The sequence below is a fragment of the Mizuhopecten yessoensis genome, unplaced genomic scaffold (assembly GCF_002113885.1).
Source record: "Mizuhopecten yessoensis strain PY_sf001 unplaced genomic scaffold, ASM211388v2 scaffold10685, whole genome shotgun sequence".
NCBI lineage: Eukaryota > Metazoa > Mollusca > Bivalvia > Pectinida > Pectinidae > Mizuhopecten > Mizuhopecten yessoensis.
The window spans coordinates 935,279-949,579 of record NW_018408670.1 but is presented as its reverse complement, the minus strand read 5'-3'; the positions used below and the strand labels follow the sequence as shown (position 1 = coordinate 949,579).

At 33.4% G+C, this 14,301-nt stretch overlaps 1 protein-coding gene across 1 annotated transcript; it reads right to left on the bottom strand.

Moving 5' to 3' along the window:
* Window positions 1–5,848: 5,848 nt before the first annotated feature.
* LOC110461826 lies at window positions 5,849–13,968 on the bottom strand. Its single transcript, XM_021515515.1, has 7 exons — window positions 13,852–13,968; window positions 12,964–13,056; window positions 11,887–11,966; window positions 11,447–11,574; window positions 6,918–7,141; window positions 6,716–6,746; window positions 5,849–6,028 (listed from the first exon to the last, which is right to left on the bottom strand). Exons 1-7 carry the CDS (start codon window positions 13,956–13,958, stop codon window positions 5,849–5,851), a joined length of 843 nt encoding a protein of 280 aa, XP_021371190.1. The 5' UTR covers window positions 13,959–13,968.
* Window positions 13,969–14,301: the final 333 nt, after the last annotated feature.

The window sequence follows — 14,301 nt, the reverse complement described above, 5'->3', positions numbered from 1 at the left end:
GCCTCCAAGAGGATGGAGGACGGCCAACCCAGACAAGAGGCTATTGTACCTGGAGATGGCAGCTTCACACCTTCACCCCCATGAGGACAATCCTCTGTTACAGGACCGGCAATGGCTGACGGAAGCTTACACTTTCTTAACCTTTGCCGAAGGCAGACACTCCACGCCTGCCACCAGAGGCCAACCTGCACCTCGCTAGTTGAGTCCACTTAAAACTCCTGTTACGTCATTAAGTAATACCTCACCACTGTTAACCTAGTTGTGGTATAAAGATGTGGATCACAGGACAGAAAACTGGAAGGGCTGGACAGACACTTGGATCATCTATCGCGGGACGCGAGTCGTTTGCATGTTGTTGTTTTTTTATTATTTTATCCAGAACAGAAATATCATAGCATTAGAGATAATGTCATTTTTTGTATAGTGTCAGAATATATTATGGGTTTAAAATAAAAACAAAATCATTTCTTATCATGTAAAGTTAATCGATCATAGTAGTTAAGTTTTTATGTACAGCTCCTATCGTCAGTTCCTATTATATTAGTCTGTGGTAAAAGAATTGAAATATATATACATATGTATTTACATGGGGGTCATTATTTTAATAGGACATAACTTCGGAAACTATAAAAGTTGGTGCCTCCATTCGGATAATGGTAGCAGACACAACTCGGACATACATCATTATGAAAGTTGTTGCATCCATGGACTATATGGCGTTAGACACAACTGCGAACACTCGCGGATTATATATTCCACTAGAGTCGTTGCATCCATGGACTATATGGTGTCAGACACAACTGGAGACGCGCGTATTATACATTCCACTAGAGTTGTTGCATGCTTGGATAATATGGTGTCAGACACAACTGGAAAAAACATGTTTTTTATGTATACTGATGTACAATGTTATATAGTGCGAATGGGAATGTATGGAGTGCAGTAAGTGTCTTCTGTTATACACACAAGTAATGTGCTCATTTATGTGATAATTTGGTACAATTAGAATAAAACAACATTAAAATGACACTGTTTGTACCTTTATTCGGCCTGATGAACTGAAAAACGTGTTTTAAACACTCGATTTATGTGTCAAAATAAAACTTTGAAACTGTGCCTTGTTTGTACCTCGGCCGTGTCTGTTGAAATATTTGTTTGCTTATTACTTGATTTGTAATTAAAATAAATGTTAATAAATTTGTCGTGTTTGTCCTTTTATTCGACCTGCTGATCTCATATTATATGAAGAAACTATGCCGTTTATGTACTTTTCTTCGACCTGGTGTTTTGAAATACGTGTTGTTAAATACACGATTAATATGTCGAGTTAAACTTTAAAACTGTGCCGTATTTGTAATTTACTTCTGTCTAGTGTTTTGAAAATACGGGTTTGTTAAATATTCGATTTAAATGTCAAATCAAACTTTGAAACTGTGCCGTATTTGTAATTTACTTCGGCATGGTGATTTAAAATATGTGTTTGTTACATTTTCGAACTGTGCCGTGTTTGTAATTTACTTCGGCCGGGTGTTTTAAAATACTTGCTTGTTACATACTCGATTTAAACTGTATGTCAAATAAAACTGTGCCGTGTTTGTAATATACTTCGGCCGGGTGTTGTAAAATACTTGCTTGTTACATCCTCGATTTATATGTCAAGTTAATCTTTGAACTTTGCCACGTTTGTTATTTACATCAGCCTAGTGTTTTGAAATACGTGGTTGTTACAAACTCGATTAATGGCAGGATAAAACTGTGCCGTGTTTGTAATTTTCTTCGGCCGGGTGTTTTAAAATACTTGCTTGTTACATACTCGCTTTATATGTCAAATTAATCGTTGAACTTTGCCATGTTTGTTATTTGCATCAGCCTGGTGTTTTGAAACACGTGTTTGTTACAAACTCGATTTTTATGTCATTTTAAACTTTAAAACTGGCGTGTTTGTAATTTACTTCGACCTGTTGTTTTGAAATACGTGTTTGCTACAAACTCGATTTTTATGTCATTTTAAACTTTAAAACTGGCGTGTTTGTAATTTACTTCGGCCGGGCGTTTTAAAATACTTGCTTTTTACATACTCGATTTATGTATCAAATTGAACTTTGAAACTGCACCGTGTTTGCAATTTACTTCAGCCATGTTTTTTGAAATACGTGTTTGTTACATACTCGATTTATATGCCAAATTAATCTTTGAACTTTGCCACGTTTGTTATTTACATCAGCCTAGTGTTTTGAAATACGTGTTTGTTACAAACTCGATTTAAACTGTATGTCAAATAAAACTGTGCCGTGTTTGTAATTAACGTATTTGTAATTTACTTCGTCATGGTGATTTAAAATATGTGTTTGTTACATTTTCGAACTGTGCCGTGTTTGTAATATACTTCGGCCGGGTGTTGTAAAATACTTGCTTGTTACGTGCTCGATTGATATGTCAAATTAATCTTTGACCTGTGCCATGTTTGTAATTTACATCAGCCTGGTGTTTTGAAAAACGTTTTTTAAACACTCGATTAATGTCAGGATAAAACTGCGCCGTGTTTGTAATCAATTTTGCCTGGTGTTTTGAAATACGGGTTTGTTACAAACTCGATTAATGTCAGGGTTAAACTGTGCCGAGTTTGTAATCAATTTGGCCTGGTGTTTAGAAATACATGTTTTAAAAACTGGATTAATGTCAGAATAAAACTATGCGGTGTTTGTAATTTACTTCGACCTGTTGTTTTGAAATACGTGTTTGTTACATACTCGATTTAAACTGTATGTCAAATAAAACTGAGCCGTGTTTGTAATTAAATTTGGCCTGGTGTTTTGAAATACTTGTTTTAAACACTGGATTAATGTCAGAATAAAACTATGCGATGTTTGTAATTTACTTCGACCTGTTGTTTTGAAATACGTGTTTGTTACAAACTCGATTTTTATGTCATTTTAAACTTTAAAACTGGCGTGTTTGTAATTTACTTCGGCCTGGTGTTTTAAAATACCTGTTTGTTACAAACTCGATTTAAACTGTATGTCAAATAAAACTGTGCCGTGTTTGTAATATACTTCGGCCGGGTGTTTTAAAATACTTGCTTGTTACGTGCTCGATTGATATGTCAAATTAATCTTTGAAACGGTGCCGTGTTTATAATTTATTTCGGCCTGGTGTTTTCAAATACGTGTTTGTTACATACTCGATTTATATGTCAAATTAATCTTTGAACTTTGCCATGTTTGTTATTTACATCAGCCTGGTGTTTTGAAATACGTGTTTGTTACAAACTCGATTAATGTCAGGATAAAACTGTGCCGTGTTTGTAATCAATTTGGCCTGGTGTTTTGAAATACATGTTTTAAACACTGGATTAATGTTTGTTTGTTTGTTTGATTTTGTTTAACGTCCTATTAACAGCTAAGGTCATTTAAGGACGGCCTCCCCTGGGTGCAAGATGCATGCGTGTAGTGTATGTGTGTCAGAATAAAACTATGGCGTGTTTGTAATTTACTTCGGCCGGGTCTTTTAAAATACTTGCTTGTTACATACTCGATTTATATGTCAAATTAATCTTTGAACTGTGTCATGTTTGTAATTTACATCAGCCTGGTTGATTGAAATACGTGTTTGTTACATACTCGATTTATGTGTCAAATTGAACTTTGAAACTGCGCCGTGTTTGTAATTTACTTCAGCTGATTAAAATACGTGTATGTTACATACTCGAGTTATGTGTCAAATGAAACTTTGAAACTGTGCCGTGTTTATAATTTATTTCGGCCTGGTGTTTTGAAATACGTGTTTGTTACAAACTCGATTTTTATGTCATTTTAAACTTTAAAACTGGCGTGTTTGTAATTTGCATCAGCCTGATGTTTTGTAATACTTGTTTGTTACATACTCGATTTAAACTGTATGTCAAATACAACTGTGCCGTGTTTGTAATTAACTTGGCCTGGTGTTTTGAAATACATGTTTTAAACACTGGATTAATGTCAGAATAAAACTATGCGGTGTTTGTAATTTACTTCGACCTGTTGTTTTGAAATACGTGTTTGTTCCATACTCGATTTATATGTCAAATTAAACTTTGAAACTGTGCCGTGTTTGTAATATACTTCAATCTGATGTTTTGTAATACGTGTTAATCGATCGATCTGTATAAATCTGTTCCGTGTTTGATATTTACTTCGGCCATGTGTTTTGAAATTTTGTTATTAATGTTATATTTCAATGAAGAACATGATATGTGTATATATTAGTACAGATAATAAGCGCCATTACAAACAACTGGAAAACATCCTTGATGAAAGACATTGTCCAACAGCCAAACCTTTTCATTATATTTCTAACTGCTATCACACATACTTCAAAGTGTATGCAGGTGTTATCACGTTCTATTTTCAAATCAAGTTTTTCTTTATTTCGGTCTTTGTACCATGATTTTTTTTTGTATAAGAAGGTTCTAAATACGGCTTATGAAAACAATTACCACATAGTAAGCGCATACTTTATATTTTAATCAAACTGTTTATATTTCAAGTGTCAAGTGATATAATCACACAACTTCAAAGAAATTGTTTTTTGTTTACTAATGTTCTCAGTGTATGGAATGAATGCTCTGAATCTGGGTGTACAAACCTCAAAATACTTACCGCCTTGTGTTTATTTAGCAATTGAAAATGGGTTGGAGAACCAACCTTTGTTCCATTTGAAATATCGTTGGCTCAAGCTTAATTCAACAAATTTCTTCCAAGTGTTCAATTGATTTATAAAGCGGTCGGTCCTGTAACCTTTCACATAGCAACATGGACTCACAAAAAGTGTACACATGTTACTGCCTCCAATGTCAAACGTACTATTGTCATGGAGGAAGGGTCGTGGCATATCAGACACGTTTGCAGCACATTACATCGATGTTACAGAATGGACACCGAATTCAGGACCACCCATGGCTGCAGCAATATTGCAGCGATATCCCTAGCTTAAAGGTAACTTATTTTTTTTAAATCGTAACATGCACAAAAAAGAGTCCCCACAAATACATATTTTTTTTGTTTTTATTACATACCATTTTATAATATATAGTGAAAAAGACACGCTCCTCAGTCATTCAATTATTGAGCTAATGAATGGCAAATAATGTTTAGCTCTTCAACAAAACAGTAGGACTTTCTATGTCGAGAAGAAATGCTCACCATCCACCTATCACTTTTAATAATCACATTTTAACTGATAGTGAACCTCATAAGCACTTAGGTCTAAATTTAAATAAATCTGGAACATGGAACAATCATAATAATCAAATATTTGAAAAAAGCATACGCAAGATTGAATATTTTCTGAATGTTCAAATGTTAAGTTGATAGAAACACTTAAAAAAAATCATATACTTTTCAGTAGACCTATATTATTAGATTATGCTGACATTGTCTGCAGTAACTGTTCTATAACTCAAATTAATGAAAGTTTATAGTTAATGGTTCGAGTAAACGTACATATCATCATATACTGAAACAAAACTTCACAAACTGAAGTTATGAGAAACAATCACAGTCTCCTATTAATGTACAAAATTGTTCACCACATGACAACTAATTACCTTTATGAAATGTAAGAACCATTTAGACCAGACAAAAAACATGTATATGTTTCCTGTAAGATGGTGGAAAAATTAAGGGTAGGTAGGCATCAAATTTTATTCTAACAAATAATTTTAAAATGGTTTGTATAGGTAAGTAACATCTGGTCTTAAACAGTGCTTGTTTGAAAATTTACTTAAAAAGTTTAGTAGGCACACAAAATAAGGGTAGGTAGCTATAGGGTTACCGGAAACCAATCAATTGATGATGATACTTATAATAATTTAACAACATTTAAAAACTAATCGTTCCTTCTCCCTCCCATCTAATGTAGGAAGTGCCAAAACCCTCAGAATCTCCTTCTCCATAACTTCAGATACATCTTCTCTTCTCGGCCATACGAAAAATCCAGGTTTGTCTGTTTTCCGCAGAACTTTTACGGTCAGCGGATCCAAGTTAACAATCTGAAATAAACCAACATATATACATTTTTTTCTTCAACAACACTATCAATGACAATGACAATTGTTTTATTCTCATAAGCAATATTGTGTAGAGAATACATATAATCAAAATGTGTGACAATAATACATGATGAAACAGGATCAACATGTTTCAATTTGAAGTGTTCACTATGTCAAGACTTATTGAATTCATCTGGCTAACAGCACTTCAGCTTGAGACCTCTATTTCTAAATAATTTCTCGAGACAGGGTCAGTCTACTGTTAACATTTTTTGACAGGGTTGTTAAAATGATGCGTAATGCTAATTTTTTTCTAACTTTAATTATGCACTTTTTAAAGCCGGATACAAATAATCCTGTTTTGTGCATTACGGTTTATAATGTGTCCTGAATAGAGCTTTTTGACCTATACAAAACAAGAACCAATATTCTATAAACCATATTCACTGCTTAACCTCCTATTCAGTGCTAAAGCTGACACCCTGGTTGAAGTAATAATGTTAAAATAGTTTCATTTGTATATGTACATAACTAAGACTTGCAGCTGTCACCTTTTCCATACAAGTGTGTGACTATCGGGATGTTTGATGAGAGAAAAAACACATAATGAACACAAGGTCTGGTATCTGACATAATAAACCCTACCTGTCCAAAAAACAGCTGTGTTTGGTTCTTTTTTCAACTCACTGGAAAAGCCACTTCTACACAGTCATCTAATCTGAAAATCAAATCAGATAAATTAAAATGGGATGAAACAAGGGTCCAATAAAACAGCAATTGATTGGTTCGACAATAGAATAATGATCATCTTCAAAACTAGGTTTTATTTGAGTAATAATAACCATGCAAACTTTAGTATGGGACAACTTCAGAACAGTTTCAAACTAACTGAGGTTTTGAGCATGCTGTGTCTTCTGTATAGTGTTCTTCCTCGTCGTGTTGCTCATCAATGACCTCTGAGGGTTGAACTTCCTCGGTCATAGGTAGCTGAGGTTGAACTGCCTTGGGCATAGGTGGCTGAGGTTGAACTGCCTCGGGCATAGGTGGCTGGGGTTGAAAAGGCCTTATGGCACCTCTCTGCTTCTTTTTTTCCTTGACCACTGTTTTGGTAAACTAAAGAATGCAATACATAGTTTCAATTTCAATCTATAAAACAAAGCCATAAAACTTGAAGTTTATATTATACATAACACAACTTAAAATTGTAACTATCATACCGAGGCTGAATAAAAATATTCCGGCCAAACGTTTTCACAATATAATATGGAAATGTTTGATTGTTACAATTTTTGCACTGGATTATCTTACCTCTTCGTAGACAGTCAGTGTATCTGTCATGTGGATTGACCACGATACTAAACTGTTTCACTGCAATTAAATAATCATGATTTTGATAATGATTGAAAAATCATAGAAAAATAATATTCATGTGTTAAAAGTGAGATTACATTTTGCTTACACAATGAACAACAAGCTATCAGTATAAATAAGGCATCTAAAAAGAAGACAACAGAGAACTTGCCTCATCTAAAGTTCTTAATACACCTGTACATATATAAGTTCATTCATTCTTATGGAGTGATGACAAGATATGCAATCCATAATTTATCACTTTACTATATATACTGTTATTGGGAATCAGAAGAAAAAAGGTTTGAAAATCTTTACAGATAAACATACTTGATAAAATGATATTGATAAGTACAGCAGGAATAAAGTGTGTGTAATGATTAAATTGAGAGAATGAAATCAAGCGAAAATAATCAAAATTATTATGGATTTCTAAAATGATTATACGGCCAAAGAAAAAATATATTGTGTTCCCTACCTACCTACCTACTCTATTGTTTCAGAGGATGATAGTGGAAACACAAGTAATAATTGTTTTTGGCCTGGTTTAAAAATTGAAAATGAAATTTAATGTAATGACATAAGCTTAGAATTGCCTAACTGGTTTTAAACATTTTTTTTCTGATTTACTTTCCCAATATCACATAACCAAATGTCATGAAGGTCCACATATTGCCCGTGTCAATTTTAATTCTAACTGAAGGTTTTAATAGCAGTAAAAGCCACAACAGGTATTAGAGATATAAATCTTAATGCATACTTTATCAAAAACATCCTATAATGTCACAGCAACTAAAACTTGAGTTTACTGAATTGCTACAGCTATTGCAATGAATAAATACTTGAAATATACGACTCTTATGTCTTAGCATCAATAAGGTGATTATAACACAACATAGCAAATTACTAAGTTTCTGCAAAGTTACATTTGAAATATCAATGTTTTAATCCTAAGAACATCATCATTCATATAATGCATGAAATTCATCAAATATTAACATAACTCGGTTATTAATTTTGTTTCCCTACTTTGTAATTATTACAGTTTAAGTGTACTCTGAACGTTTTGCTATATCAAGCTATGAAAATACTTCATATTATACAGTAAAAGACTAAGAAAGTGCGAACGTCGTAGTTGACTCTGTTTCCGAGATATTGTGATTTATCTGAAAAACACACCTTTGGCTCAGCGACGATCGCCTCGATATGGGTAGCCCACATATGTGACGTTCAACGCTGTCCCTATAGGAATATACCGGGAAGCTTTGATCGTGCGTTCGATATGTTACCTTTTAGCTACTTATATGACATATTCCGTCGTCACTTACTTGTGTAGATTATATGTAAAGACTCCACCCATACAAACGATTTTTGTTTAACAATTTTAATGATGAAATGAGTTTCTCTTGAGGAGGCAAACGGTGTGTTGGATGCTATCTAAAATGAAAACGTGCTTTTTTACATAATTTATTTATCTAGTGACTGTAATTAATGTACTTTATATTATTAAATTAGTCTTTAGAAAATCTGATGAACACCTATATACAACAAAAAACAATTGATTAAAAAGTGAGTCAAATTAACGTGCACCGCACCCCTTTCTTTACAATATGTAGATATACGATTGGAATTGACACAAATGCACCGGTACATTAATTTATACTCAAATTGAGCAGCAACCCGTCTTTTTTTTTTTTTTTACTTCCAGTCATAAAACTTGAAACGTTTTTATTCTTTAAGCAATCGAAGGTATTTAGCACATAATAAATATACACACCACTTCTAAGAATATTGCAGAGGGAGAACCTGTCCGATCAAGTCTCACAAAGATTAGTAATTTATCAATACACCACTTGATCAGATATATAATGTTCTTAGCATGGTCCAGCATTATTTGCCTCGTTTCAAACTTTCATCTGTCGAGTGATGCAGTAGTACTGATTGTGGTTTCCCTGAAATGTGACTCTGACAGTACTTACGCATTTCATTTATTTATATTTTTCTTGAAATTGATCCATATAGTAATATATACGTCTCTGCTTATACATCCCTTTGGTGTCACACCTGTACACAGGTATAAAGGTGTGTCTTGGGCCTCCTGCTGTCAGCATTGGACACATGTGTTTAGTGTTATTTACCTGTACACCAATTTCATACCTAAGAATGCTTAGGAAGCGGATCGAGATAATTTTCATTATTTAACCAAGATGTTAAATTATAACTTGTTTATGTTACATGTATAGCAGAGACATATGAAGCCATATTAAAGTATATACGTCTCTGATTGTTAACATATGCCGAACTACTATTTCATTTGCAATTGACAACAAAAATAATAACATACAATACATACATTTATTTACATTATACAATTTGGAATACTCTCTCACGCTCATTCTCTCATACACCTCTTATTCTAATTATATGTATCTGATATACTATACCTACACTATTATATATGATACACACTTAATACTACAGTATCTATATATTACAAGCTAAATCCTTCAATCTCTAGCTTGCCAAACGGTGAACGAGTTACAAAGTTCCATATAAATAATCTCCATCCATCCGATGACACAGGACAGCACAATGCATATGGACTCCCTACCACAATGAGATGTTCCGTATCCGGCTGATGACGTATAGCTGAGCTGTATCTCAGCTGCTGTAGTCTCCGGTCGGAATAACCAATGGCCTCATGTCACTACCAGGTCACCATACAGCAGTATCCGTAATCAACTCCCGGTTTCCAATAGAGTGATAAGTCTCTACCAACAGGTATTATATATATAACCTCTCAAGATAATCCTATCCCCAAAACATGAGAGTCAAGACACGACACTGGTGTCTAATGGAATCCGTAGATTCTCAAGAGTCGCTCCGTCGGCCATACTGGGCTTCCGTACTTTCACCTCGAGGACGAACTGAGATTTTGTACTTGTTTACAAGCTACAAATATATAAATAATAATAATAACTAAGCTAGTCTACACTATCATAAGTTATATCTACAATTAAATAGAATATTACAGATAATATATCACACAGCAATAACACGTACGTATGTCAACACACCGCTCACGTATATACAAGTACATATGCACTAATTATGACAATTACATTGTTATGAACTTGCATAAACATACGATTACTATATAATAAACATGTTTACAACAAGAAAATCACCCATCGAAGCTCAATAATTGGTCGACCAATGAGCAGTGTTCTATCAAGCTCACTCGTATCTCGTAAGTTATTTTGTAAACATCTTTCAACGATATATTTCCGTATTTTTGGACCGTAGATGTACCACAGTATATAACTTTGCAGCATAAGTATTCCGGCACAGAAACTGGTCACGATGTAGTGCTGTCCAATGACAACATGCTTGGATAAGTTCTAACTGTAGAGCAGAGACATATAAAGTATATACGTCTCTGTGTAGAGTAAAGAAAATGATTGCAAACTGACTTTCCAGCTAAAATTAAGAAATATCTTTGATCGACAACATTGAGACTATTTCTTTTTAATTTCCCTCAAATTCGTTCATTTGAAGAAAAAAAATCTCATCAGTGCTAAGAATCAGGGTCACGCAATGCTACAGTCAGTTTTACATAGTTTCAATTAAACTCTGGAAATTCTGGCAAATATTATATGGCTGGATACAATCTACATAATGTTATCTTCAGCATAATCGGATTCCTCAAAACTAAAACAAATATTAATTCGAAATCTGACGCTGTTTGAACATGGCTGTTCTCGATATCGCCTATTGCTTCAATGATGACCGCAATAAGCGTTGAACTTTTGACGTCACAATTGATAGAGGCCAACTCTCCGCGAGACACGATTATGCCAATTAGTAGAAGAAGGACAGGTGAAAATCGTACAATTTACACGTCCATATCTCGATGTTGGGATGACCGATTTTTATGCGGTTTTCGACATTTTTTGTTTTTGGATCATATAGAATAATAATATATTCATTTCTAGTTTCGTTCAGGGTACACATTAAGTCATGTTTGTGAAACACAAGAACAGTTCTCTATTTTTCTTATTTACATACCCCCTCATCTTTCCATTCTTTTGTTGAATTCCTTGAAGGAAGAAAATCGATGGTGGAATTCCTCCTCTTACTTTCAATCATGACTGACACCCATTCCTTTACATCTATATCGGGTTGGTCTTTGATATCTGTAAGAGGGAGAGGACAAATAAAAGTTCACAAAAAGGAACCATCAGAAAGTGGGCACATGCGAGTTATTGAGGTCCCTAAAACATGCATTTAGGCAAACAGTTGTATTTCACACAAATTAAATACCCTAAAAACATTTGTTATTATTCAAAACATCCATATGAATATTGTTTTCTCCCCCAGTGTACACAAAAAAAACATCGATTTAATTGAAGTTTTTACTTCACTATCCTAAAGACATTATTTCGGCCTTGATATCGTTATATATTTATTGTAGGTCTAAAAGCAATTCATATAATCTAAATACTCACCAGCATCAGTACAAGGAAATGCTACAACATTGGCTTTCGCTATCGGGTCATTTTGGTGATTCCTCAGGCAAATTAGATTCCTGAAGTAAATAATCAAAAAATAGAAATGAAAAAATCTGCAAGCAACAAGGGCTTCACATAAAAATCATGCATAGAAGATATTTTAAATTTATCTATATGAATATTTGAATATGCAATAAAAGGGAGATCTTATTCAAAAGTTGATTCAATGTGTTATTCAATAGTTGATTTCAAGACGCACCAAAAAAATTCCTACTTTTACAGCAAAATGCTTACATGAATTGACCTTATCCAAAACTCTTAATCAACACTTTGAAACCAATTTGTCCATTATCAACAAAATCAAATTTTAGCAATGTGACCCAAAGGCGATTGGCTATATGTATAGAAAAAACACAAAGTCTTTTGAAAAAAAAAGGTAATTTCAGTCAGATTTTAAAGTATGCATCATAAATAACCTATTTAAAAAAAATAATACAACACAATTTGTTTTTCACCTTAATTTTCCCTGATTTCTTATACCACGCTACTATTTGTTTAAAAGTTAATTGGCATTTGTTCTGGTCTGATACAAAAACAGTTGACAGGTGTCTCTTAAAATAGCAGGAAAGGGGTGTCTAAAGTGTTAAAGCTAACAAAAAAACGCATCCCATATACTGTGTTGGTTAAGATATATATAAAAGACAAAATTGAATAAAAAAGGTCCTAAAAACTTGTTCGACATATTTCTTGTTTCCCCCTAAAATAGCTTTTGTTTCTTAAAGGGGGAATATGCATGTGGAAGGAAATCCCCCCTTTGTGTTCAATTGGAAAATGTCATTCAAATTAATCTTGAATTTAATGTATTATTTACTTTGGGTTTAAAATATTTGAAAAATAAGAAATGGTGTGAAAGTTTGTTTCAAAATGTGTTAAAATATGCATTCATGGGCGAGAAAAGAAGGGTGAACTTTGATATATTAATTCTAATTTCTGAAAATGAAGTTGTTACATGTATTTATATTGGCCTTATGATGCAAGGTTAACATCAGATTTAGAAATAAACAAGATACTTACCCGGACTTTAAATGATTGTCAACCGTTTCTTCTTGGATGTGGTCTGTTGGCAGGTTCTGATTTGAAGCCTTCATTCTTTTGTTTTCTCTGTCTCTAAAAAGAGCATAACATCATTATGGATTTATTTTTATTTTTATAGTTATATAAGTAGAGAAGTAATATCAGCGCAGACAATAACAATGAATTTTGATTCAGTGACTATATTGGGCAAAATGGGCAGGTGAAAAATATCAGTAATGTTTGTTACAAAGTTATTCAAACATATTGATTTTAGTTTATCCTTCTCATCTCAACTTCTCTATATTCATCATGACAGAAGATCGTTTGCTGAGGTTATTACAACAATATAGTAGAACAGTTCATTGTCTTGATGGAAGGTAGAGACCAGGATTCATAACAAAGCTCAACAAAAGCATATGAACAGAAAAGGCAAACTTGCTACTGTTTTGGTTAACTCAGCCAAGTAGTTTAAGCAAACCACAAAATACCATGAGGAGATATAAGTACAAAAATCAGAGCAATTTAAATGCTGGCGTTAAAATGTATACATCTTGTTTCGATGGTCATACTGCTAAATAATCTGTATTACAGTCTCCAAAAAATCTCACGTTTGGTTCTTATATTCATTGGCTTTAGTTTCGTGATCAATATGTCATTACTGATTTCTTTTTATTCATCACTAAAAACAGAAGCAGACATCAAAAATAACAAAATCCACAAGAAAAGGAAATAGAAATATATAGTGTGTATAAAATCATCCATTTTTCATATGAATGCAATGTTCCTAGTTTTCCATAAACTGCACCGATTCATCAATATATCTTCTATTAGAATGAGAAATTGAAAATCATTTAAATATGCAGACTTCTTTTATACAGAAATACTTACGGAGATCTTTGCTTTTTCCTCATATACCTAACGCTGTTCAGAATTTTCGGCTTTAGAACATCCAACAGTTTCTTGTTCTCATTGTTGATATTCGTAACAAGTGTCATCCAGTATCAACTTTTCCTTTACACACTTCTTCTCAATAATTATCAATATGATGATATTTTGCCTGTACCGTGCTGTTATAAAGGACTGTCAATATTGTGCAAATTAAAGTCCTTCACAAATGTGTTTAAATCTTTTAACAGCTTCTTTTGAATTATCCTTAGGCTAATGGTGTTGCTATGTACCTACATGTACTAACATGCTTATATGAAGTGCTATTTGATTGTTCAACTGGTTTGGGTTAGTTTGGTTTAGTATTGTTTAACGTCCTATCAACAGCTATGGTCATTTAAGGACGGCCTCCCTGTGTGCAAGATGCATGCGTGTAGTGTTTGCGTGTGTGTA

Bases quoted from the DNA above. Each gene is read 5' to 3' on its own strand.
- LOC110461826 (XM_021515515.1), bottom strand. From the start codon at position 13,958: ATGACACTTGTTACGAATATCAACAATGAGAACAAGAAACTGTTGGAT. The intron at 11,967-12,963 runs GTAAGTATCTTG...TATTTACTTCAG, and splicing joins GACAATCATTTAAAGTCCGG to GAATCTAATTTGCCTGAGGA. The intron at 6,029-6,715 runs GTGAGTTGAAAA...GGTTTATTTCAG, and splicing joins GTGTAGAAGTGGCTTTTCCA to ATTGTTAACTTGGATCCGCT.